Source organism: Sus scrofa, chromosome 9 (assembly GCF_054392235.1).
Source record: "Sus scrofa isolate SSC_HxYL_T2T_F1_AM1 chromosome 9, Sscrofa_HxYL_maternal_Yorkshire_Landrace_v2.0, whole genome shotgun sequence".
NCBI lineage: Eukaryota > Metazoa > Chordata > Mammalia > Artiodactyla > Suidae > Sus > Sus scrofa.
In genome coordinates, this window is record NC_139391.1 from 127,746,857 (window position 1) to 127,774,382 (window position 27,526).

Genomic DNA, 27,526 nt, shown 5'->3' on the forward strand with positions numbered 1-27,526 from the left:
TGTGGTTGCCGGGGGTCAGAAAGGTGAGGAGGGTTAAATAGTTGGAGCACAGAGGATTTTTAAGGCAGCGAAAATACTATATGATACTATAATGGTGGATACCTGTCATTATACATTTGTCCAAACCTATAGAATGTTGGACAAGTAGAACAAACCCTAATGTAAACTCTGCACTTTGGGTGATAATGATGCATCAGCGGAGCTTCGTCAGTCCTAACAAAGGTACCACTTTGGGGATGCTGTCAGTAGACAAGGCTGTGTGTGTGCAGGGGCGAGAGGTGTATGGGAACTCTGTGCCTTCCTCTTCATTTTGCTGTGAACCTAAAACTGCTCTGAAAATTTAAGTCTTTTTAGAAAACTGAAGAAAAAGGGTAAAAATAGAATTAGCACATCAAATCATGATTTTATGGATAGCATTGCCTAGGAAGACGCTATGACAATCAGTGCCATGGTAACCCACGTTAAGACTGCACACATTACAGGTGGGGTCCTAAGACATGACCTTGAACAGTCCAAACCTTCATTGCTGAATTTCCTCTCTAACTGTTCCAAAGGTTGAATAGTCCAGATAATCCAGATAAATAATGTGGAATCACATCCGCAGTATTTCTGTGCTGTACCTCAGTGCTCTTCCTAAGGATACATTGCAAAGCAGGTTTGAATTTACACAGCCACAAAACTCAGAAATATATAGTGTTTCCATTATTTACGGAACCTTTGATTTCCGAGTCCCCAGCCACTTTAATGGAAAACAACCCAGTCTTCCCAAATTCATGTATTTCCTTGGTTCTAGCCAGAAACTTTCTAGTTATCTCACGATTTGTCATTCTACTGATGAAATATACAGTTAACTAATAGTCTTTGTCCTGCTCCTTCCTTCCCGGAGCTCTCCTGGCCTGACGCTGGGGTGGGGGGTTGTGACTGGCACATGGATGTCTCTCGATGGGTGGGTACTGGGGTCAGGGCATCAGCTGCTGGAGCCTCTGTCTGCCCTGCCAATGCTTCTAGTCTCCTGTCTCTTCCTTGCCCCAGCCTTGCGGCTCCTCAGGACAGTGGCAAGATGCCCCACTCCTCTCTGTGGGCAGTGTGTGCTGAAGACAAGAAATCTTCCGAGATTCTCCCGAACCACTCGGGGGACACAGGAGCTTTGGAAGTGGGCTGGGGACTGTCCCAGGCCCTCCCTCTCCCGCTCCCCAGTCCCACCCTGCCTCCACTCTTCCTCGAGGCACATTGAGCTCCCATGGATCAGTTTGTGTCCAGAGGTCCAGAGAGGAAGCAGGCACACGCTCTGTATTAGTGCTCCAGTGGCTCCCACTCTGATAGTCTCCTGCTGTCTCCCCCGGCTCCTGCCGCAGGCTCTTCCCAACACCAGCCCAGTAGGATAATGTCACAACTCTGCTTAAAACCCTCCGCTGGCTTCCCACTGCACTCAGAGCAGGAAGGCACAGGCCCTCCGTGTTACCTGAGTTTCTCTCTTGCTATTCCTGTTCTAGCCCCACCGGTCTCCTTCCTATTCCTAGAATGTTCTTGGCCTGCTCCCTCAATAGGACCTTTGCACTGCCTTTTCTGTCTTCCTGGAGACTAGAACTCCTCACTCCTTCCCTACCTTCAAGTTTGTTCAGATGTATGAGGTCTGCTCTGACCAGGGGGTTTAAATCGCGGCCCACCTCATCTCCCCCTACCCTCTCCCAGTGTGACCGTCTCTTGCACAATGTCCAGTTCTCAGCTTAGACATCCTGTCTTCCCAGCTCCCCAGTGCCGTCTAGGACTCCCAAAGCATGTTCTTCTTTTTCTCGTTGGAGCACTTATCGTGGTGTCATGTCAGACTGTTTACTGGTCTGTCTGTCGCCTTGGTGCTTAGCCCAATGTTTGACATGTAACAGGTACGTCTTATACATTAGTCTGTTTAGAGACCGCATGAGGGTGGGGCCTGGAAAGATCTGGAAGAGGTAACTGTAATGCCTGCTATGGGTTTTCTTTTTAGCTTGTTGTAGTCATGCAGCCACTTACAATGTGGCTGTAATTGCTATAGGTCTAATCTCACAAGTGCTCTGTGTCCTAGTGCCCAATCCCGGGGAACACTAGTCTGAGCTGCACACTGGGAATTGCCAATATTGTGCACTGTGTGTTTGTATTGAGCGTTAAATCCTTCAGGTCATATCATCCCTGGAAATGCAAATTTTGTTCTCCACGAATTCTTTGGCTTAAAAACAGGTTGATTATAATATCATTGTTAGTAATTACATGGTAAAATACACAATCAATGACCAGAAAGAAAAAAGCATAAATAAGTAGTCGGAGAATGACGCAATGAGGGTGGGATGAAGGAAAGCATCTAGAAGCTTTCAGAGACCAGGCACACTTGGAAGGCATTGGTCTGCCCTAATTCCATTTCCATCAGCGCCTGAGGATCCAGCTCAGAAGCCATGATTTTGCTCCTATTGGCAGGCTGCTCTAACTTCCCACGCATCCAAGCCTAGCTGAAGGGTGGCCGGACAAAGGCTGGGTTCTGAGGCAGGTCTGACGCTGGGGCCAGACCGCTGGGATGAGCCCACCCTGGCAGATGGATGGGGCAGAGCTCAGCATCTGGAAGGGATGGTGGCCACTGCAGGAGCTCCCAGCTGGCCAGAATGCAAGGCCCTTGAGGGCTGTAGGCTTGTCCTCCTTCCTGGGGCCACCCTGAGGAGACCTCGAATGCCAGGCTCAGGGCTCTGCACTTATTTCTCTCGTTGGTGATTCAGACGGGCTCTCTCAGTGCAACCGTGCTCCATGCTTAGAGCTGCAGAGTGAGGGGCTATGCCTGGGTGAGTGCTTCTGGAAGCCTGCATTGAAATAGGAATCCTGGTCAGAGAGGAGATTCCCTTTGGCTGCACAAATAGTGCTGTCTCCCGCCCCTCACTTTACTGCAACAGGAACTTACTCTTCCAGGGAAATCAATTCAAATTGTCTTAGTCTGTGTGGGTGGGGGCATATTAGCAGGCACTAGCTGGAGATGCCCTGTGCTCCTGCGATTGACCCTTGAGAAGTACTCGATGGAAATAAGATACTGTGGAGAGGTTTTTGCAGCACTGTGGATTGTCCGCCCCGATGCCGCAGTGGTTTGGACAGATGTACACCTGTCAGGGAATACATGTGCTCTCCTGAAAGTGAGCCCCCCAGCCTTTCTCTGTCCCAGGCCAGGCAACTGGGGCACCTCAACTCTGTTTCTGCAGGTCCAAGGAGTTGTGGCATTTGTTTTCTTTCCAGCTGTTGTCGTACGTGACCCCTTCCGGAGGCTGTCCGAAGAACAGTAGTATTCTGTCCTGAGATTTCTACCTGCCTTAAGATCTTCAGAAAAAGTACCCATTCCTTTTTGGCCTTTCTGTTTCTCTGTTTCTGTCTGGGTGCTTTAGAGAAGTAGAAGGAGCGACAGAAGTAACAAATTGTGGAAATATCACAGATGCTCAAGAATTTCAAGGTAGTCTCGTAGAAGTAATTTTTGGTCTACATTAAAAAGTACTTGTGTTTAGAGAAAAAAAAAGTAAAAAAGAAAGTGCCTATGCTGAGCTTAACCCCTTGGGTTTCCTTCTGGATTCCTTCTGTGTCGCTGTATAGAATTCCCAGTGCCTTTGTCCCTCCCCAGCACTAGTAGGTGCTCGACAAATGAATGAATCCGTGTGCTGAATGAATCCGTGGTCCTTTCTGCGCAGTGGTGTATGAAATCTCCTCTCCCATATTTAAGAGTCTCCCTTCCCTTCTCTAAGTCAGGCAGGTCCCATGGAGATAGTAAGCAGATTCTTTAAGCTGAAGAGAAAGATGAATATTCATGCAGATTGGAAAGTTGCAAGCAAAAGCCCCTTAAAACCACTCCTACCCACTCGAATGTAGTTGTAAGGATTTCTGCAGAAGCCAACTCTCTAAGAAGATTAATTCACCACAATAGCAAAATTATGGTATGGGAAATTCCCTCCTTTCTGCTGTCCTTCCCGCCCCTCTCCCCTCCCCCACTCCTCCTTTTTATAAATATTTATTCAATGCTTACAGGACAGGGTGGCTTCACGTAGCTTAAAGGCCAGTGTGTATGTGGCGGCGGGTGGGGTGTGTGTGTGTGTCATCATTCATCAAAGGATTGTAAAGATCGATGCGTCTGTGGTGTGAGCCTGCTGCATAATTGATCAGGACCCACCAGCGCTTTGCATCGTTGAGGTCCTGTTTTCCAAATCATCCGGATCCTTTTGGTGACTTGATTGCCACAACATTCAGGGTTTGCCCTTTTTCTTTTGCATAAACCATATCTGTTTTTCTTTTTCTGTACACATTATGATGTGGCTGATTTTTAGCAATTGGTTACTACCCCACTGGATTGGCCAAAATTCCAGGTATTTGACGTATTTGTGGGCATTTGCATTTTGATTCACTTTTTGGTTATCACAGTATAAATAGGCATAGTGTGATACAGATGATCCGTATAGGTTTTCTCCTCCCCCTCTTGGCAAAGAGGTAAACTGCATTTCTGCCTTTCCTCTGTTAACGAGGCCCAGGAGACTGAGTTCTGGCCAGTGGAGGAGAGGGAGGTGACAGACGTTACTTCCAGGTCTGGCCTCCAGACCTTTTGCAAGATTCCTCAAGTGCTTTTCCTTTTTCTTTGTCTCTAGGCTGGAGAGAAAAAGTGTAGCAGAGGACTCTAAAGCTTTAGATTCAGGTGTTAGCTGTCTGTTTTTGTAAATAAAGTTTTATTGAAACAGTCACACTCATTTGTCTATGTATTATCATCTATGGCTGCTTCTATACTAGAAGGCAGAGTTGAGAAATTGCAGCTGAAATGCAAGTCCTGCCAAGCCTAAAATATTTACTTTCTGGCCTGGGGGGAAAAAAAAAAGCCAACCTTGAGGGATGATAGGACCACTGAATGAGATAAATCTGGGTCCTTGAAAGACTGTGTGGAGCAGAGCCCCGCTTTCCCATCTTCTAGGCCAACTTGTGTCATTAGACTGTGACAAGAGAGAAATAAACCTTACTCTGTTAAACCACAGATATTTAGGGGTTGTTTTCTAGCATTATTTACTCTAATAAATTAATGTCATTTACATAATAAAAATGATAACTGATATTTATTGAGCATTTTTATCAGGTACTGTTCTACATGTTTCTATATTCAGTCCTCAGAACAACTTGATGAAGTATCTACACTTAATGACATTTTATTTATTTTTAATTTTTTGTCTTTTTGCCATTTCTAGGGCCCCACCCGCAGCATATGGAGGTTCCCAGGCTAGGGGTCGAATGGGAAGTGTAGCTACCAGCCTAAATCAGGGCCACAGCAATGCGGGATCCCCGAACCGCCTCTGCAACCGACACCACAGCTCACGTCCACGCCGGATCCTTAACCTACTGAGCAAGGCCAGGGATCGAACCGTCAACCTCATGGTTCCTAGTCAGATTCGTTAACCACTGAGCTGTGACGGGAACTCCATTAATGACATTTTAAATGAAAAACCATGTCATCTGCCCAGGGATTCGCTGGGTCAGAGGAGTGTAGGGATTCATACCCAGGTGGCCTGGCTTCAGAAGGCTGGCTCCTAACCTCTCTTCTTTCCCTTGTATTTACATAATCCATATCTCCAGGTTCTTTCTCAGATGTTGTCTTAACATCGGAGACTTCTGTAAGACAGGTTATGTTATTATCCATGACAATATAATGCATAGTTATATATGTTGTTATATATTATATAATAGAATATAAATGATATCATAAGAATTATTGTTATCGTTCAAGAGAGGAAACTGACCTAGAGATGTGACTAGCAGGTGGCAGAACTGCCTCCTGAGCCCTGAGATTCTGATGCCGGATCAAGGCTCTTTGTCCTCTCCACCCCAGCAGACTTAGCGATCACTCCATATTGGAAGCCTTGTGTTTTCCCTGAGTCTTGGTTTCCATTCAGAATGCACCAGCCTGTCAAATTGCTGTTGGACATTAGCCCATCCCTGAACAGTCACCATAACAACATAGACATATGGAGAGGAATGTGGGATGGGCAAAAACTGACGTCGGCCCAGGGAGGATGGAGCTTGGCAGGGAGTGGGGGTGGGTCAAGGAACTCATCCTCCATGTCTCTTCATAACTTCATTTTGTGGTGTAGACTGAAAATGGGCGGAAGGGACACTCTCCTACCTGCAGGGCCTTTAATATCCTCATTCATCTGGGACATTACTTCTTACCCACTAAGCACAACCTCTCAGGACTATATGCTGCTTTTAGTGTTTCTCAAGACATGATCCTTGGGCTGGAGGGGGTGGGGTGCTGCTTATTAAAATTGCAGATTCCTGAGCCCACCCATGATCTAGTGCATGAGAATGTCTGGAGGGAGGTTCCAGGAATCTGAATTTTAAAATCAGCAATATAGCTGATTCTGCTCTACACTAAAGCTTGACAACCACAGCCTTAGGAGGTTACAGCAAAGGAAACGGTCCAGCTTTTACTCCTCCTTTGTGGTTGGGTGGCAAGCTGGCTCAGATAAGAATCCCGAGATGGATATTTATTACCATACCAGAAATGGTCCTCTCTGAGCAGGTGGGTGAGGACAGGAGTAGGGTCATTCCCCGCCTCTCCTTTTACTGGGCAGAAAGCCCATTAACTGTGTCAGTTCTCTTTCCTAGAGCATCAGTTCCTTCTTTCTTTCCTTTTTTTTTTTTTGATTTTTTTTTAGGGCCGCACCAGCAGCATATGGAAGTTCCCAGGCCAGGGATCCAAATGGAGCTGCAGCTGCCGGCCTACACCACAACCATAGCAATGCCAGATGTGAGCCGCATCTGTGACCTATGCTGCAGCTCACGGCACCACTCGATCCTAAATCACCCACTGAGCAAGGCCAGGGATCTAACCTGCATCCTCATGGATCCTAGTTGGGTTCGTTAACTGCTAAACCGCCAAGGGAACTCTGAGCATCATTTTTAGAAAGGAACTCAGAATGGCTTCTCAGTTGTATAGTATCATATTTCCTTTCCTTTTCTTTCTTTTTTTCTTTTTTTGCTTCTTAGGGCTGCATCCATGGTATATGGAGGTTCCCAGGCTACAGGTTGAATCAGAGCCACAGCTGCCAGCCTACACCACAGCCACAGCAACACAGGATCCGATCTGCTACCTACACCACAGCTCATGGCAATGCCTGATCCCCAACCGCCTGAGCAATGCCAGGGATTGAACCTGGATCCTTGTGGATATAGTCGGATTTGCCTCCTCTGGGCCACGAAGGAAACTCCCTATAGTACCTTATTTTAAAAAGTGATTTCCTCTTGTGGTTTTTCATTTCTTATAGTCAGAAATTGAGACTCTCTTGCCCTCTTCCTGCGCAGGGCAGACAAATGGCACAGAGCTGCGATAGCTCAGGTCCAGCTCAGGGACATTTGTGTGCCCACCACTCACCTTTTAGTGCCCATCAGTCCCATTTCTTTCCACTGTCTCCCAACCCTTGCCATTTGGTGGCATATCCTTGCTGAACTCAAAACTTTCAAGGTGTGAAGGCAGCACACTCACAAGAGCATAAACTTTGTTGACATCCTGGTGTATCCATTTTTTAGAAGGTGGCTGAAAGAGGCCCATGTTCTGGAAGAATCAGAAAGTAAGGGGTAGGAGTAGAATGGGCACGACGTCAGTGAGAGGAAGATGCATGTCCTCAGTGTGGCGGACTCACCTGCTGGGCCAGAGAGGCATAGTTGGACCAGAGGGATGCATGGACCATTATTACTACAGCAGTCAAAAATAGATGAATAGTTGGAGTTCTCGTTGTGGCATAGTGGTTAACGAATCCGACTAGGGACCATGAGGTTGCGGGTTCGATCCCTGGCCTTGCTCAGTGGGTTAAGGATCCGGCATTGCCGTGAGCTGTGGTGTAGGTTGCAGACACGGCTTGGATCCCAAGTTGCTGTGGCTCTGGCGTAGGCCGGCGGCTATAGCTCCTATTAGACTCCTAGCCTGGAAACCTCCATATGCCACAAGAGCGGCCCCAGAAATGGCAGAAAGACAAAAAAGAAAAAAAAAATAGATGAATAAAATGAAAACCCCTGATAGGATATAGAGGGAAGGATGGTGCAAAGAACATAATGTTCCCTTTCAGAGGAAGAGCTCCACTTTGGTTCTGGAAGGGAGAGAGGGCAGAAAGTTTCAAGAATGAGACCACCAGTTCAAGCATCTTCGGCAGCGCAGGATGCTTGGAGTGGGGCTGGAAGGAAGGCCCTTTCCCTGCTATTGCATGTGGCCTGACAAGCAAAGCAAAATTTTTTAAAGGCGCTGCTGTGTTGCAAATGTGTCACTAAGCCCTCTTCCTCCTCAGGAACCCCACAATTTAAGATCCTGTCCCCTGCCCATTAGCCAAACAAAGCAGCAAAGAACGAGAGGAAAGGTGAGTAGAAAGCAAGTGTTAGAGAAATAAGACAGGTGCCCTGGGAACGTTCATGAACTCATTTGTTGGCCAATATCTCAGAGCAGCAGGGCTCGTTTTCCTTCCCCTAGAAACTGGGGTATGGGGACCACAGGACAGCAGCTTTGCCCTCAGGAAGCCTCTCTTTGGTGTGTCCCCTATTGATTCTGTTTTGTGGATCTCTACCCCCCCCCCCCCATTTTGGCCTACCACTCTGTAGAGCCCACTCCCATGGGCACAGAGTGAGTGATAATGATGGTGTCCAAGAGGTGCAACTGAAAGGGCAAAGTTTACAAAAGCTTATAAATAAAGTTTTATCAGAACACAGTCACATTCATTTACATTTATTGTCTGGTTGCCTTCATGCTGCAGTAGCAGAATTAGGGTAGTTGCAACAAGGACTGCATGGCCTGCCAAATCCAAAATATTCATTATTTGGTCCTCTACAGAAAAAGTTTGCCTGTCCCTCTAGATCTAGAGATCTTGCACTGGCATTAAAAGCTTAGCCTTGGGAGTTCCCGTCGTGGCGCAGTGGTTAACGAATCCGACTAGGAACCATGAGATTGCGGGTTCGGTCCCTGCCCTTGCTCAGTGGGTTAACGATCCGGCGTTGCTGTGAGCTGTGGTGTAGGTTGCAGACGCGGCTCGGATCCCGCGTTGCTGTGGCTCTGGCGTAGGCCGACAGCTACAGCTCCGATTCGACCCCTAGCCTGGGAACCTCCATATGCCGCGGGAGCGGCCCAAGAAATAGCAAAAAGACAAAAAAAAAAAAAAAAAAAAAAAGCTTAGCCTTGAAGTGGCAGGTATACTCCATTCACAGCTTACTGGCCAGCATGAGGGTGATATGACCCTGTTCAACCATAGGGGGCCAGGAAGTGCAACCTACTATGTGCCCAGGAGGGGGATAACCAGAATAGTTGGCCAACAGTAGCAATGACCACCACAGCAACCTACTATGTGTAGAATTCAGTATTAGGTGCTGGATATAGAAAGATAAAACGGAATCCCTGATCTCAAGGAATGCCAGAATGTGAGGGTTGCGGGGAGCTCAGCCTAGAGTGGATTCAAGGGTCCTTCCCTGGAAGATGTAGGGGCCGTCTCGTCTAAATCGCCTGGGATGGAAGAGGCCCTCTCAGCTTGATGATAGCCAGACCTAGGGACTGGCCAGTTTGGCAGGTGGTGGGGGTGACAGATTCCCCTGATGAGCATTTATATCAATAATAGAAGGGTTGTTTAACAGGAATTCTTAAAGGAAAGATGAGATAATTTCATGTTTTGATATTCGTAAAATTGATTCTGTTGAAGCGGGAGTGCTGCAGTGCATATTATTGCTGCTGTAATTTTGGCAAAGATGTGATTCAACTTGGCAAAGTGTCTGGGAAGGGGAAATCCAGTGAGAGGGGAGAGGGTGGGCCAGGAAGCTGAGGCTGGGAGCCAGGTCCCGGGGGCTTGGTAGGAACTGCAAGGGTGTCCTGGGAGCCTCTGCTTCGGTGGGCGTGGGGGTGGGGGGTCCTGGGGACGAGGATGCTGCTTGGGTGCTTGGGTTTCTAGCGGTGCAAAAGCCTGCAGAGGGAGTGGGAGCGGCGGGGAGGGGTGCGTGCATGTGTGGGGTGGGGGAGAGACATTTAAACACCGTAGGAATGAAGGATAAATTTAAAATCCATCAAGCAGCGTTGCGACAGAATGAGAATGTGAGGAACATGAATCACTCTTTCTAGGGACCCGCCCAACTGTCTGCAGGATGAGAGATGTCTTTTCTCCTTCATTTCTCCTCCCTGCCAAGCTTATCCTGGATCCTTTACCTCCCCTGCCCCTTCCCCCTTGCCCCCAGCCTTGGTGGCTGAGGACCTAGCACTGAGCAGCACATCCCCAGGGGCTCCAGCCCAGCACTGGGTGTGGTGCTGACAAGACCAGGCCAGGTGCTATAGAAATGCAGGAGGCAACAAAGGAGGAAGATGCCATGGGCCTGCTCTCCAGGGAAGTCAGGGTCCGTGTAAGGTTCCTAACAGGCTTTATCACCTGTGCACTAAGATCATCCTGCCTTTTTCTTTCTACCTGCTTCCCTCTTGTAATGAGGAGGAGGCTGGAGAGGCATCGACGGACTTCTGCTTCACGGGGCAGAGACAGTGTGAGCCATAGCGTGAAAAAAAAAACTGTGAGCTGGGATTTGAAACGTGACCCCTCTCCCAGCTCTGACTTTTATTGCTTAGTGGGACCCTGGACAAGACTCTGCCTCTGTGGACCTCAGCTCCCTCACCTGTAAAATGATACAGCTGGACCATTAAGATTCCTGCCCCCTTGAAATATTCTTTGTTTCTGTGATTTGCGATTTGACATGCAGTGCAGACCAGGGCAGGCAGGGGCGGGGTCTGGAGGGCAGCATGCTGGGAAGATGTCTCCCCTGGAGGCCTGGCACAGTCCCCCCCCACCTCCGTGCGCAGTGGGTGCTCACTGAGCACTGGATGAGCGATTTGGATTCCAGGGCTCCTCCCAACGTGTAGAACCAACGGCAGGTGTTGGAGCCAAGGGGGCATATGTGACACCTGCGGTCACTGGGGGCGCGTGGCTGGAGAGGAGGCTGGGAATTCAGGGTTGGGCTCTTGGCTGGGAGGGAGGCAGTAGGTAGATCTGGAAAAGGGGGAAGTTCAGGCTCTCTCAAGTCAGGACTACCCTACCCGCACCCCTCCCCCAGACCTCAGATTTGCTGTGGGAATTCTTTCTGAATCCTTTGGGTTTCCTAAATCCTCTTTGCACATGCTCTTCCTTTTGCCTATAAACTTCCCTTTCCTCGGCCCGGCAGGTTCTGCTTAAATGCGGCCTAAGGGGCATTTTCTCCACTCAGCGCCCCAGCCCCACCCCAGATGCGCCGAGAGGCCCCTCCTATGAGCTCACATAGCAATAGGGCCGACCGCAGTCACAGCACATCAGGTCCTGTGGTCAAATCCATGTTCTTCCGCTTCTCCCGCGGGGAGGATGGGACTAAATCCAGCTCCTCTTGGCGTGCCCAGTGCCTGGCACGTGGTAAGCCCTCAGCCCATGCTGATTGAATGAGTACGTCTTTCAGAGGCAAATCTAGCCACAACCTCCCTGGCATGGGAAAGAAAAATGAAGCTCAAGGGAAGCTCAGGCACCTGATTCCACACATGCTCCGCAGATCCTGCGGGGATGCAGATAAGGAAAGGCGGAAGGAACTCGTGCATGGGTTAGCCAGTCCTGAGGCAGGGAGTGTGGGAGTTAGGGCAGCAGCTGGATTTCTCCAGAAGAGTCAGGACACAAGAGAGAGAGTTGGGAGGATTTCTTTTCCCACAAATGGAGAGAACAACCAGCTAGCTGTTGGAGGTGGAGGCTGAGAAGCGCAGCCTCCTTCCCGATCGCGGCGCCCTGAGACATTTATCAGGGTTCCAAGTAATTATTCCAGCCTCTGCCTTCTGCCCTAGATTGAAGTTCATGGGACAAAAATCAAGCCTGCTTTGTTGAACTCTAGACACTCAGCACCTGGCACCCAGCCTGGTCCACAATGGATGCTCCTGAGGGCCGTTTATTGAGTGCCTACTGTGTGCCAGTTTCTGGGCCAGGCCCGAAGCCTCGCCCTGGAGGACGATGTCATTAACGTCTTTCTCTTCTCTATCCCCCTGTGCCCGCCCCTCCTCTCCCTGCCCTCCCCACCCCTTATCTCTCGCCCACCTCCCCCCGCAGAGCAATGTTCTGTGATGGTGCCCGAGATGCGTGGACTGAGCCCAGGCCGCAGGCTGCCCGAGCCCATCCTCTGCCCGGCTGCGGGCGGGAGCCCTGAGCCCAGGGCCGCGGGCCACCGCCGCCGCCACGTCCTGGCCCTGCCCGAGGAGGAGGCATGGCGGCCCCAGCAGTGCGCGCTACTCGAAGCCGACGCCTCCGAGGAGGTGGGCATGCTGCCGGCCTCCCCGCGCTGCGCCGCCGCCGGCTTCGACAACTTCTTCCCGGTGCAGGAGGGCGAGGGCCCGGGCTGGGAGGGCAGCTCCAGCCCCTTCCTCCCTGTGAGCCCCGAGGTGATGAAGAGGCGGCGCGGGGGTCTCATCGAGCAGCGGGACATCATCAAGGCCCACGAGGCGCACAAGATGCAGAGCACCCCGCAGGCGCGGCGCAAGGAGTGGGAGTGAGTACCTGGCGGGCAGCAGCCGGGTGTGGGGCGGGGCGGCCAGGGAGGAGCCAGGGGCGTGGGGTCGGGAAAGGATGGGCACCGAGAGGCAGGTGCACCTGTCTCCGCTGCCGCAAAAGGGGGACTTGACTCTCCGAGGAGGTCCCTGAGGTCCTCAGCCCCCATGGTGCCACTAACCAGCTACAGGCTGTGTCAACCCCACCGAGGCTTATGGCTGTCAAATGGGTGGTGAGCGTGCTTGTTGACCAAGAGCCTGGGCAGAAAGAACTGGGGCCAGATTCACACCCTGAACATCCCTGAAAAGAGGATCTCGGTAAAACCACGGAGAATCCACCAAAATGTGAACCGTCTATCTCTTCTCCTCCAGAATTTCTGCTAACCTTCCTCTTTCTAGTGTCACTCTTGTGTGAATGATGACGTTTGGGGGCAAGAGATGGACGGTGGATGGAAGAGATGGACCAAGACCCTCCCCCTCCCCCCAAACCCTTTATTTCTCTCTCTCTCTCTTTTTTTTTTTTTTTTTCTGTAGAAAAGCAAAAGCATTTATGTTCTGCCTTTGGCCACCTTTACCCTGATTGATGCTTATTGAGGGCTTGGGCTCTTATTCCTAGGAATTCCAAATTAAAGGGAGATAGTATTTCATGGAATTTTTAATCACCCAGATTCATACCCCACTCAAGGACTGGATTTGTCCTTAGGATGCCAGTGTTCACTCTGTGTGTCTGTATGCCCTGTACGGATGTGTCTTTCTTCTTGCCTTACTTAGATTGAAGAGTCGTTAGATGTCATCAAGGGCAAGGAGACCGGCTCTCGGTGTTTTTTGGCGGTGCTGGTCATAATGGAATTTGCCTTCCTGGCTTGCACCTTCCTGGATGGTGCAAATGGGGGTGGCTGAGCTGATCTCTGGTGGGCTTTTCTGATGGATGTTAACATGTTTTCAGGTTCATTCATTCAGCAAGCCCTCATGTGTGCGGGCTCCTGCCATTTGGAGAGGAGTTGGGCCAGCACTCAGCAAGCCTTCTCTCCTGTTGATCCTCTCCCAGGGCTGTTAGTCCTAAAAGCCTTACATTGCTCTCTTAAGTGCCAGCAACATTCTGAGCACCTTCACTTATTTTAGCTCCCGTTCATCCTCATCCTTACTGTGAGGTGGGTGCACGCAGTCATTGTCCCCCTTTAACCAGTGAGGCACAGGGAAGTGAAGTGACTTTCCCAAGGTCACTCTGATAAGTACTGCCTTGTTACTATGGTTTGATAATTGGCTAGTGAGTTGTACCCTGGAAGTCTGGTTCTAGAATCCATGCTTCTAACTACGAAGTGCCTTTTATTCCACTTCCTGCAGAATTTAACTTTTTATCTCAACTGCTTGTCGAGAGACCACGGCAGGAATACTGGCTTAGGGGTTGAGAGCCTTGGGTCTAATGCCCAAGGTGACCTAACCAGGTGAGTGGTAAGTGATTTGAGAAATGAATAGGGGGAAATAGATGACCATTTGAATACTGTGCAGCTCTTGAGAGTTGGTATTTCTTCTATTCAGAAGTACTGTGTTTTTTATGCACCTCTGTCTTGTCTAAGAGGGTGCTGAACACATGAGGGCAGAGACTGGCACATTCTTCATGCCCCTCAATGCCTGCCATGTGACTTAACTCAAGCGTTCCTACAATACTGCCTGAAAAACTAGCTTCATGATGGCTAGCAATGGGTGACTAACTCTTAGGTCTTTCTCTAAGTTAAACTTTTGCTAGTATCGGGGTGGGGGGGGCAGTGGGGATGATGGGAGACTGTGGCAGGTCCATGGGGAGACAAAACAGGGCAGGATCACCAGTAGCTTGGGGACATGTCAACCTTAAAGAGTAGCAGTAGAGGAGGACCCCCCCCCAAAAAAAAAAATAGGTGGAAAAGAGTGGCCAGGGCGGAAGGAGGAAAGCCAGAAGAGAGTACGAGGGACAAAGAAGCAAAGAGTGTGTTCAGAACGAAGGAGTCATCATCTGAATAGGATGTTGCTGAAAGGTCAAAAAAAATGAGGATGGGGAAGGATGGTTTTGGCAATATGGCGGTGACCTTAATGGGAATGGCTTTAGGGATATGATGGGACCAGGTCCCTGTTGAGAGATTTGAAGAGAAAATGGAAGGTGATAGAGACAATGACGTTATCCCACTCTCTTTGCTCCCCAGCACTCACAGCCTCATCACTGCAGCCTGCTTGGGGATCTCCATGGTCAATGCCACCAAGCCTTTGCGTTCACCACAAACTCCCTCCCCACAGGCTCTGTGCACGCCCTGGTCTGCCCTCCTTCCCCCACATCCCAGACCTAATATTGCACCAGCTAGGACTCATGTTCCATTGTGCTTGCTAGAGCTTTCTCTGGACATTCCCTTCACCTCCTGTTCTGACTGGAATCTGCTTCTCCTTGGAGAATGCAACGTGATCTGCAGCCACATCATGTGATGGCTGTCCTCCCTCCCATACTGCTTGGTCCTCTTGAAACTGGAGGTGGGACGGGTGTCTCTTTGCTCCTTGTTGTTGCTTCTAGACCATTATTCCTCATGTTTGTCCTCAAATGCCAGTTTGGCGCTCATGCCGCCAGACGTCATCTACGCACTCAGGCCACTCCCCTTCATCCCAGGAAGATGTTGGCTCTCTCCCCATCTCTTCTCCTGCCAGCAGTTTTTGGTTATTTCCATAGCCGCTTAGGTGACCCTTCCCGTGCCCTGGCCTCTTGGTTCCTTAACCCCTTCTCCCCAGTGATTTTTCCCACCATACTTCCAGCCTAGACCTCACTTTCCTGGCCAGCCTGAACCGTGTCGTAATTGCTCCACAGTCTCAGTTTCAAGCATCCTGCTGTCTGACCACCACCATCTCTTATTTGTCCAGTTCACTCTCTCTGGGGTCCATTCCCAAGATTCTTTAAGTTCCCGGGCATCCCTAAGATATTGATGCTATGACTTTGTCATTGGCCCTCCCCAACTGTATCCTCACTTCTCATCCTATCAAGTTAAATTCCATTGAAAGCACCAAAAATACTTTCTAAGGGGACCTTGCCCTGGAGGTCTCCTCCTACCTCTCAGCTCTGTCTCCCGCCAACTTCTAAAACAGAGCCAATCAGCAGCCAAAGGCAAGGATGCTAGATGCCTCCCAGGTTGGTCAGTAGCCTATGTCATGCTTCACCACCATTTTAACCACTTCCTGGTTTTCACCCTCAACTCCCTTGCTCCATTATACTGGTCTGGCAAACTCCAGCCCTGCTTCGATCCCACCTGCCACCTATTCATCACCTGAGCTTGGGCAGCTGAACGTTGCTACAGCAAAACACAGCTGTGCTCACTGGGCACACTGTAAACTTGTGACCCCCGCCCCCCCCCTCAAGTCCGCCCCAAGTCCTGCCGGGAAATCCTACTTCTTTTCCTTTTTCATGCACCCTCACAGTCTTGTAGAGATTGTTTCACACACGTTTCCTTTCATTCTCAAACCCCGTCTCTTGCCAGCCTATTCCTAGCTCATAACCACAACGGCCCTCCTGCTTCACTGGGAAAGTAGCATCAATCAAAGAGACTTGCATGAGCTCCGACACCCTCATTGACCAGCCGCTGCCTCTGGACCCCTGTGTCTGGCCGTTCCTCCTGTTTCTGCGGGCTGACCCCTCATCACGCTCCATGTGGCGGACTGGGGCCCACGCAGAGCAGGATGAACCCACTCATCTGTACTCTCTGTCTCTGGTCTTTCTCCCACAATTCCCTCTGGAGCCCATTCCAATCAGGCCTTTGTTCCAGTGAGACAGGCAGCTCTTGTGATGCCTACATGGTCCTTCGCTTTGCTAAATCCAGTGACGATTTTCCATGTCCATCTTTTCTGGTGGACAGTGGCATCAGGAGTAGCGTTTGATCACCTCCACTCTCTCTTTCTCCAGACTCTTCTCTTCCCGCTCTGCCAGTCTCCCCTCAATCTCTTTGGCTAGCTTCCTTTGCCTTGTCCCGATCCCTAAACATTGGAGGCCCCAGGGCTCTGTCCTCCGCCCTCTTCTCCCCTCCTCTCTCCTCCCCTCCCCTCTTCTCTCCTTATCAGCACTTACTTCCTAGTGATCTCATCCAGCCCCGGCCCCTTAGTTAGGGTAATATACTGATGATGCCCAACCTTCTCTCTCCAGCCAAGACGCCACTCTGAATTTCAATGCTACCCACATAGTCGGCATCTTCTCTTGTGTGTCTACAGGTATCTCAAGCACAGTACGTCCAATGGCAAAATACCAACTTTCCTCCAAACCTGCTTCTCCTGTAGTCTTCCCTGGAACCTACACTCCTGCGAGGGTGGGAAACATCAGAACCATCCTGACTTCTCTCACACTGACACCCAATTCTTGCCAATCCTCACTGGATTTCCCTTCAAAACATAGCAGGTCACATTTCACCACTACTGCCACCATCTCCCTGGTCCAAGCCACCTTTTTTATTTTATTTGTTTTATTCCATAAAAAGTTAATGTGCTACTTACCAGATACTCAGCACTTCTAAACACTTTAATCCATTTAATCCTTTTAATCAAATGAAGCTGGTGCTGTTATCCTCCAATTTGCAGTTAAGCCACAAAAAGTTTGAGAGACTTGCCCAAGAGGATTGCTGCAACTGCCTTTTAGCTAGCCTCCCTGCTAGAGCCTGTTGCCCCTCCTAAAGTGAAGGGTCCTTTTTTTCCTTTTCTTAACAAGATTTTTTAAACAAAGGAGTTGGAAAGATAGTGCATAGAGTTTCCTTGGAAGAGTCTTCAGAAACCTATGGCATCAGTCCTCTGCTCTAGCGGCTTCCTGCCCCACACAGAACAAACCCTCGTTCTTAGCGCCGTCAACATGGTTCTGCATGACCTCCCTCCTTGAACTTCACCTTGACATCTCCCTGCAGAAGATGCACAGGCGTCTTCACCTTCCTCTCTTCATCTTTCCCCCATTCATCGGCTCCGGCCGCACTGGCCTTGAGCCAGCCCTTGAATCCATCTCACTGCAGGGCCCTTGCCTTTGCTGTTCCCTCTGCCTGGAGCGCTCTTTCCCCGCAAATCTGATGGCTCCCCCCAACTTCACCGAGGTCCCTGCTCAGAGAGACCTTCCTGATCACCCCATTATCACCCTCTCTCTTATTTGTGCTTTATTTTGCATCATGGCCTTTGCTATTGTTTCCCCAACACACATGTATTGTGTGTATATGTGTGTGTGTTTGTGTGTCTGTTTCCCTGCACTCAAATGTAAGCCTCTTGAAAGCAGGGACGTTGTCTTATTTTCAGGGTCTAGAACAATGCCTCACCTGTATCTGGCTCACAAGAAGTATTTGTTGAATGTATGATGAAACAAATGCACTAAGGGGAATTGATACCTACTCCAGTCACCCAGCTTCCAGGGAAAAAGGCAGCTGAGTTCTCTGGGTCAGCTGTGTGGCTGTGCAGGTTGCTGACTGTGCAAGGCCCTCCAGTTGAATAATCAGCAGAGGAAGTGGGGAGCCTGTTCTCTGCCCTTCCTCAGGGCTGCTCAGGACCCCGTGTCTCCCGTGCACCTTGGAGAGACAGAGCCTGCTCCTCTCTGCTGTCTTCGGCCTCCCGGCTTCTCCTGACTTATATTCTAGAGACAGGCTCCTCTAGGCACTAGGACAGAGCACCTTTGTCCTTTCTCAGGGCATGGATTTGCTGCAGTAGGAAATCAGCAAGGAATCTCTGACAGCAGCCCTGCTCCTGCCTCAGCTCCAGTCCCTACCCAGGCCCCGTCCACCACCCACACAACTGACAGCCCGCAGCACACACACAGTGCCGGCTTTACAAATCCTGCCTCCTTGGCAGGGACTCAGGACTCTAGTGATGCACGAAGCAGACTAGAAACCATCCTGGGGGGTTTCCAGCATTTTTTGCCTTTGCCCGCATGAGCCAGATGCTGGGAGGGAAGGGAGTTGGCAAGCTGGGAGGAGACCTCAGTGGGAAAGGGCCTCCGTTTTCCTATGGACGGACTGTAGGCAATTTGAATGAAACAGATCATCTTGTGCAGAATGTTTTTTCCCCAAAGAACCTGTGAAAAGGTGTCCTCGGGCCCAGTGTGCAGGTTATAGGACCTTTTGGTTAACACTGCCTTTTGTGGCTCTATTGAGCGGGAACAAAGCCGTGCTTTGCTAATGCTCTGCTATCATTCCCTCCAGCGGCCAACGTGTGTTCATATACACTCTCATCTGACCCTCACCGTGACCCTGTGAACCCACTACTGTTATTCTGTGAACCCGCTACTGTCATTCCTGATTCACAGAAGGGAAAAATGAGCCACAAGGTTAGAGGTGCTGCTAGGTCAAAAAACCCAAGTCTTAGTAACGACTGCCACTGCTTATTGAGCACTGGCTAGGGGCTTTGCACGTGTTATTTATTCTAGCGGAAATCAGAGGTACTGTTAGAAAGAACGGAAACATTTCATATGGGACTATTATTGCATATGGATTTGGAAGAAAGGAAATTATGTGTAACTTTAAAGTCTGCGTAGGTTGGTACAACTTATTCTCTAAAGAGAGAAGCCGTATTTCCATAATCATAGTACTTATCACACCGTATCGTAATTGCCTGTTTACATGTCTGTCTCCCCCACTAGACTGTAGAGCAGGACGTCTGTCTGATTCCCGTTGTTTCAGGCACTTTGCACGGTGCCTGGCACATAATAGACTCTTCAGAGACATTCGCAAAATGAAGAAAAAAAAAAAAAAAAGATGTGAAACTCAGGTTGGATGAGGTTATAGGTTAGTGGCCCAGAATCACACAACTGGGGAGGATTCCGCCCCCTCCCCTCTTGCTCCATGGAGGCCCTCTGCCTGCTTCCGTGTCCCCTCCAGTGACTGCACAGCGCAGGCAAACGGCAGGAACCCAGTTCAGGCCGGTTGGGTTGATTCTTACAAAGCGACTTGCAGACTACGGGACCTCCGTGTTACCTCTCTGTGTTTTTATTTTTTGCCTTTTAGGGCTGCACCTGAGGCATATGGAAGTTCTCAGGCTAGGGATCGAATCCACTGCAGCTGCTAGCCTACACCACAGTTACAGCAACCCTGGATCCAAGCCATGACTTTGACCTACACCACAGCTCACGGCAGCACCAGATCCCCAAGCTGCTGAGCAAGGCCAGGGATTGAACCTGCACCACAGCAGCGACCTGGGCTACTACAGAGTTCCCTGGTGGCCCAGTGGATTAAAGATCTGGTGTTGTCACTTTCAACACTGTGACTGTGGAGGGGACCAGGCTGTGTGGCACTTGTCAGGGAAGGCAGTCAACGGTGTAGGGTGATGAGATCCAGAGTTATCAGGTGTCTAGTTTAGACTATATGGTAAAGGGCAGATTTCTCTGAAGAGGAATCTGACTAGCATCTATGAGGATGCAGGTTGATCCCTGGCCTTGCCCTCAATGGGTTAAGGATACAGTGCTGCTGTGAGCTGTGGTGCAGGTGGCAGATGTGGCTAGGATCCTGCATTGCCGTGGCTGTGATATAGGCTAGCAGCTATAGCTCCAATTTGACCCCTAGCTTGGGAACCTCCATATGCCATGGTTGTGGCCCTGTGCCACAGGTGCAGCAAAAAACAAACAAAAAAACCCAAAAAACAAAAACAGAAACAGAATGGACCAAGCTTATTAAGTTCTGGAGAAAGAACACTGCAGGCAGCGGGAGGAGTCATGGATGCTAGTCAGATTCGTTAACCATTGAGCCACAACGGAATCTCCAAGGTTGGTCCATTCTTGTCATTTTGACCTCAATGATACCTCCTCAGAGAGGATGCCCTTCACCATATAGTCTAAACTAGACACCTCATAACTTTGGGTCGCATCACTCTACACAGTTGACTTCCTCCCCTGACAAGTACCATGCAGCCTGGTCCCCTCCAGAGTCACAGTGCTGGAAGTGGTGCCCCCAGGCCCTTAGCGAATGTTTGTGAGTGAATGAATGAGTGATTGATTGCTCAGTGAACAGCTGGTATGGTTATAATTATGATCTTGATGCTCACCTGGCCTCTGACAGCCCCCACTCATGTTATGGGGTCTAGTTCAGGGAGCTCAGGGCGCCAGAGGCTAGAAGGGTCTAGACCAGGATAAGCCCCTGGGGTGTGGCACCTCATGAGCTGTAAAAAGCCAGGGTAGCTGAATTGTAGTTGGTTTTGACATTGTCATCCTTCATCCTGTCCTTTTCTGTTTTTTGTTTTTGGCTGTGTGTACAACATCCAGAAGTTTCTAGGCCCCAGGGATCAAACCTGTGCCATAGCAGTGACTGAACCATAGCAGGGACAAGGCCAGGTCCTTAACCTGCTGAGCCACCAGGGAGCTCCCGTCACACCTTCCTTTGATCACACTGAACCATGAGTGATTCAATCTTGGGAAAAAATAGTAAACCTTTCTGAGCTTTATTTTCCTCCTTTGCTGTGTTGTGGATGCGGACAGTGACCTTTTTGAATTGTCAGGAAGAGTGTGTAAAGCCCTTAGTCCAGGACTTGGTTGTTTTTTCCCTAATATTGGGTTTGGCACCTTCCAGAGCCATGACTTGCCATCATCGTCTACAGCAGGGCACAGAGCTTTGCTGAAGTGCATGCATGGAGGGTGCAGTCGGGCTTGGGATCAGCTGTACATATCAGTGGATCCCAGCAGCTCTCAGGTGACCAAACGAGGAACTGCCAGTGCCTGGCACAGGGTAGAGAGTCAGTGCATATCAGCCATTTTATCATCATCAGCATCTTCCTTGTTGCCATCTGGTCCAGCTGCCTCGTTTACAGATGAGGAAAGTGGGCTCCCGAGGGCTGGGTGACTGCAGATGCGCCACATAAAGCATTCTTCTGATGGCAAGGTCTGTGGACGTGGTAAGAGAAAGGCGCGGTGGACGCAGCCCTGTAGATCTCACCCACTCCTCTCACAGCCCTGCAGCTGCGCCAGCTGGGGAGGCAGGGCTGGGGCAGCCAGACTGGGAGAGACGATAACACACACCCCACCAACATTCTCACCAGCTTTCACACCACTCTCAGCATCCGTGACAAGTTCTGTGAAAAAATAGACATCTCAACCTCAAAGCTTTCTCGTTGAATTTTTCAAGCCATTGGGCCAATTTTCCCCTGCACTCTTGAAAGGCAGCTAACCCCATGCGGAAGGAGTCAGACCAAGTGGGGACGTCATTCCGCATGCTGCCACTTGCTGGCAAAATCAGGCCTCATCTGGGTCAGTTCTTTGAACATGAGAATCTGTAGAAATGTCACTGCCAGAGGGGCACACGGGCAGAATTTGTTCAGTTGGATAGATGTGCTCTGTGCAATGAGCCGATATTTTATTAGAATTTCAATTTGTGTGCTTTGAGGAGGAGCAGGAAGGCTTGAGGTCGCCACAGTCCCCACCACTCCCTACTGCCTCAGACAGAGCTGAGTTATTGGTTTGGAGGCCCAGCTTTGCCCCAAAGGCACCTGGGTAGGCAGCCCTGCAAGAGCTCCAATGCAGCATTTCAGGCGCTTAGGGTTGTAGTGTAACAGACTTGCTGAAACCAGAACATAGCCAATGGAACATGGAAACCACAAGCCTTCAACATGCTGCCTTATCAGTAGCCAACAGCATGTTTGGAAACCACAGCCGAGCAGGGACTGAGGCATATGTCCTGCCTTCTTGGGATTCAGAGCAGCCCAGGAAGTGCCCCCTGCCCCCACCCCAGAACTGACACACAGTTCCCGTGACCCCGACACTGGCTTCAGGATGACCCTTGGAGGGGAACTTCCCCACACATCCTTGATTTTTTTTTTAACCTTTTCTCTAGGGATTTTTTTTTTTTTTCCCAAAGTCTCTTTCTAAGTCTGTTCTCTAGTAATTTCCCTTTCCCTACATTTTTTTCCCTTTCAAATCTTCTGGCACTCCTGCAAAGACTTCCCTTAGCAGACTTCAGGGTTCACGTGGTGGCGGTGGGGGTGAGCAGTGGGGGGCATGTGCGGATACCCAGCCCCTAGACGGTGCCTGGTGATCCTCGCCCCTCATAACCTCTCTGGTCCTTCTCTGCACCCTGGGATGCTCCAAGGGAAAGCAGGATGTGCCACCTTCTCCAGAGCGTGAGGTCAGGAGCCGGCACTTCTTGGGGTCAGGTGATTCTCTGTTGTCCTGGTCCATCCCTTCAAGGCCCAGACAGGAAGGAGGGGGCAGGGAGAAGAGTGTGTGACCCTGCAGCCCAACCTCAGTCCTGAGGTGCCCCAGGTGTCCAGCCTATGTCTTTGCTTCCCCTTCTGGCGCCATGAGAGTCCTGTCTGTTCTGAGGGACAGGTGAGCCAGTGTCCCAGTCACTTGGCCACCTCCCCTCTGCCAGCATGGGCCACACCTGAGTATCTTCAGATGTTCAGCCTCCTGAATACATCAAGATATGAAGATTCTGTCCTCTGAGATATTTTTTTTGAAGCGAATGGGAAAAGGGGTGCCCTCTAGTGCCAGCTACATACATTCTTTCTTCTGGAGGTAATGTTTTCCCTGTTTTATGGTGCCCCCACGTGGTCGTTTGTGTGTAGTGCAGCCATCGTCTTTCACTTGGAAGCTTTTCAGTCTTGTGCGGCTGAAATGGGCTGGAGCAGCCTAGTGGTCACCCAGCCTATCAGAGGTAGGGACACAGAAGCCAGAAGCCCCCCGAAGGAGGGCCTTGAAGAGCTGGGTGAGCACCCAGGCTTCAGGCCAGGGCTTCCTCCTCCTCACTGCCTTGCCCTGCCCTTCGTTCACTTGGATGCAGGGCTGCAGATGAGTCAGGAGTGTTTTTCTCTTGGAGGTGACAGGATAGTTTAAAGATACATTTAGAAAAGAAAATATTCAGTAATGAAGATTCCCCCCCCCCCCCACACACACAACCCATGGTATTCCTAGCACTGCGATAAACGAGATGTTTAAAAACATTGCTTCACATAATTTCTCCGTGAACGTCCAGATGAGAAAGAAGAGGCAGAAAGAAAGAAGCGCATCGCCCTAGGTGCTGCGGCCAGTCTGTTGTGAGCCTTGACCTCCTGGGGGGGGGGGGGGGCGGCCGGGGCTGGAGGGAGGCCTGCCTCCCAACCTGTACAGTCAGTCTTCCTCTTGTCTTTGCTGTCGGCCCCTCTCACTCCCTCCTCTGTTGCTCTTTGAAGCCTGGTGTGAAGAAGGAATGAATAAACACAGAGTTGGGGTCCTTTTGACTTCTCTCCCTTCCTTCCACCTCTAACCTGGAAGCCCTGGGCAACCCCCCTGCAGCGCTGCACACCTCTTGCTACCTGCCACACCGCTCATCACCCCCTGATCTCAGTGATGGGAAGGCTGCCTCTCTCCCCAGATGTATCGAGAACATAGGGAGGAGTTAGGGAAATTCCTTTCTGTTCTTAGAGGACAGAGATACTTACTGGGGGGCGTGCTCTTTGGTGTGGGGTAGGGTGGCGCAACCTACCTGGCCTGGACATGCTGGGGTCAGGTCCACCTTCCCCCGCCTTCTCCCTCGTCTCAGCCCCTCCCACCCCCACCCCAGCTGTCCTCCACCGTGGAGGCTCTCTTCCCCTTATATCTGTGCTGGAGCTGGGAAAACCTGTCCCTCCCTTTCCTTGTGTCATGAAAATGCAATCATGTGACAATACAGATCTGCATTTTGCTTGTATTCTTTTGCTTTTTAAAACTTAACACCATCAGGTATGGCGTTCCTTGGCAGTTTCTAGAAAGGTGACCACAATGTCTCTTTAATGCTGCGTCGTAGTCCTTAGATGCAGTCTCCTTAGAACTGCAACTGATTCCCGCAGCCCCTCTCCGTGGGAGTCCCTGGGGGCGCTCCAGCGACCCTCTCTGATTGCGCCTCTGTGACCGAGCTTTCCTTCCTGTGGGAGAGAGTCACGGTGGACGGAGGAGGCTTTCCCACTCTGGGCTGGCACCCCTGAGGGCTGGTGCTTCTCCACAAACCCCTCCTGGCATCTCGGCCTCAGATGGAAATGTGAACTTTTGCAGTCTGTGTTATCCCTCCGGCCCCATGGGTGAGGTGCAATGAATTAATAATATGCCAGCAGGAAACAGAGAGATGGAGTCATTAATTGTCAGTCAGTGCGCCCAGCCTCTCTGCTCACTAATTAGCATGCTGACAGCTTCGCCTTCATCCAGAGCCAGAGCCATGCTTCAGGGACACTTGTGGCTCAGCTTGTGGCATCCGCACAAGGCGGGGGATCGATCCCTGCTGCCTTCCTGGGTGGCCTGGGGAGCAGCCTTGCAAGAGGCTGGCTGTCTTCCCAAGTTTCTTCAGGGAACCCCCATGGGCCTCCTGGTGGGGGAGGTGAGGATGGCAACAGGCCAGAGGTGGGGGCGGTGTGGGGGGGTAGGGAACGTCCAGGCAGAGCTGGCAGATGTGTCCTGTTCTCGGGCCCAGGTTGCAGGTTTGTGTTTCTGGTTGTGCTGCAGGTCAGTGATACTTGCCGAGCTGCTCTGGGTGTCGTTGGCTCAGGGAGGAGCTTTGCCTTCAGGCCCCCTCTAGGGAGACGCCTCAACATCAATACGGTTCTAACCCCACCATCCGCTCACACAGCATGGACACTCCCAGGAGGAGTAACGTTGAGTCTGGCCTTGGCACAGGGCCAGAGTTGTATAAGGTTGCTCATGAAATGTTTCTGGGAGACAGTCACCAAGAAGCTGTGTGACCCCGAGCCGGCCTCTTTCCCTTCCTGAGCTCTGTTGGTAATGCGGCTTAGCGCTGGCTTGCTGTCTGAGGTGGTGTGGCCAGAGGGCTTGGAGCACAGATTGTAGATCTGCTGCTTGTTTTCAATCTGGACTCTGGCCCCTGGAAGCTGGGCGGCTTTGGGTAAGTTGCTTCACCTCTCTGGGCCTGTGTTTTTTCCATCCTTTATTATGTAGAGCTAATCTTAGCTTGATATTGACGTAAACTCCAATCTGATGAAAATAATTTTTTCCCACGTTTGACAGATGGACTCCAGATGAAATCTTTTTGGCCACCTGGCTGCGACACAGCCCTGTTCCTTCCCGGCTCCTCCCCGCTCCCCGTCTTCCCAAGTAGACTGTGGGTGGCCATGTGACCGAGACAGAGCCACATCCTCTGGCCTGGGATGTAGGCGTCACCTCCGCCTGCACCCGGCCCTGACTTGGCTGAGAGCCAGGCTCTGTCAAGCCCGTCTTTTATCCTCCTGTGCCCAGGCCACCTGCCCTTCCTCTACTGCGCCCTTGGGCCCCTGCTCCCACGCTGCGGCAGGACGGGGGCCGCTTGTTGCAGACTCTGGGGAACAGACTCTGAGACGAGGTTTGCGTCGCAGGATGTTCCTGCAAGGCGGGGGTGGGGGGGTGGGATGGGAGTGGGGGGTGCTCTTGGGATCAACACCTGGGGAAAGGAATGAAAGGAAGCAGGATGGGGCAGAGGGGGTAGTTGGGCTGCGCTGCATCTCGAAAAAGGCGTCGAGTGACCTCGTGGGGTGAAGGACTGAAGCTTGGACGGTGTTCCAGAGCTGTTTGGATTTGGTGCAAAGAAGACAGGTCTTTCTTTTCCTTCTCTCTCCAGACACTGGATGCAGACTGCCCCCAGGGAGGTGGCATGACCTTGGTCCAGGCGGCCAGCTGCATCCCAGGCAGTTCCCAAGGGGGCACCAACAGCGCGGGCTCTGTGTTAACAGCATCCCAGCAGCGGAGAGTGGGGCCCTCGGCCAGAAGGGAGATGGGGCCCAGCCACTGCCTTGCTCTAAGGGTGCCCATACCATGCAGAGAGAGGATGTCATGTCCCACCCCCTACACGGTGCAGACTTGCCTTTGAGCAGAGGCACAGGGTCCGGCCAGAACCTTCCAGAACACCAGCCAGGACCTGTTCTCCTGAGGGCGCTCCGCTGTGGGGAGTACCCGCCTCTCTGTGCTGAGCTCTCCCCACACCTATGGGGATGGTTGGGGCGTCTTGGTGGAGGGTCTGGGTCTTTCCCCACTTTCACTAGCGAGCATCACCTGTCGCTGCGTCCAGGCTTGGCTCTGCCATCTCAGGCTCCTCTCAGATGCTAAGCGGCAGAGCTTAGTGGAAGCCAAAAGTCCTTGGGTAGACCCAGGACTGCCACCCCATAGCCTGGCACATCTTTTCATTTTTCTGGGAACAGCAACAGCAACATCCCGGGGTTGTTTATGTCTATATAGTTATCTTTACCCGTAAGCTTCATACTTTCTTACGCTCTTGTGATGTGCTTAATCTCATGTTCACTAATGTTTATTATTAGTCTTTGGTTCTGCTCTAACAAAGTACCATAGCCTCGGTGACTTCTAAACAACATAAGTTGACTTCTGACAGCTCCGGAGGCTGGAAGTCTGAGGTCAGGGTGCCAGCGTGGTCCGAGTCTGGGTGGGGGGAAGCCTCCTTTGGGTTGCCGACTTCTCACTGTATCCTCATAGGTGGAAGGAGAGCAAGCGCTCTGGCTTCTTCTTATAAGGGCAGCAAGGCTTTCATGGGGACTCCACCCCCATGAGCTAATCACGTCTCAAAGCCCCCCACCTCCAAATCCCACCACATTAGGACTAAGCTTGCAACATTTGAACGTTTGGGGAACACAGACATTCCGTCCCTTTGCAGTGTTTCTCTGTCCTGCCTTCCTCAGGCTGTAGCCGGGAAGAAAGCGCCAGTTTCACAGCGAGCCTCAGTGACCTGCCTACCCCATGCCCGGTTTGCTGTAAAAAATATGGGTGCCTGGATTCCAACTCTGAAAGATTCAGATGCAGATACTCTTAGGTGGACTCTTGGCATTGATACATGTGGATGTATAGGTACGTACGTATATACTGATGATTCTGAGGTGCAGCCAGGATTGAGAGCCGTTGATCCAGACTTGTGGCTGCAGGTGGGTAGGTGCCTGTGTCCAGCCTTCATCAGGAGCCAGTCCCTCTGTCATCTTTCCTGGGACACAACGGATTGTCTGAGATGGTCTCCTGAGACACTCATGTTTTCTTTTTTTTTTTCTTTTCCTTTTTTAAAAATTATAGTGGATTTACAATGTTGTACCAATTTCTGCTGTACTGCAAAGTGACCCAGT

The 27,526-nt window shown here is 50.8% G+C and overlaps 1 protein-coding gene across 15 annotated transcripts in view; it reads left to right on the plus strand.

The window, feature by feature from the left end:
* Positions 1 to 27,526, plus strand: part of CACNA1E (calcium voltage-gated channel subunit alpha1 E) — a 607,618-nt gene that overhangs the window by 212,458 nt on the left and 367,634 nt on the right. For all 15 annotated transcript variants that reach the window (XR_014816369.1, XR_014816370.1, XR_014816366.1 and 12 more), the window contains one exon: positions 12,093 to 12,528. Coding sequence is in view for 8 of the 15 variants with exons in the window: in XM_084977828.1 (XP_084833954.1) it covers positions 12,107 to 12,528 (422 nt within the window). In the remaining 7 variants the exon portion in view is untranslated. The remainder of the gene's footprint in view (positions 1 to 12,092; positions 12,529 to 27,526) is intronic.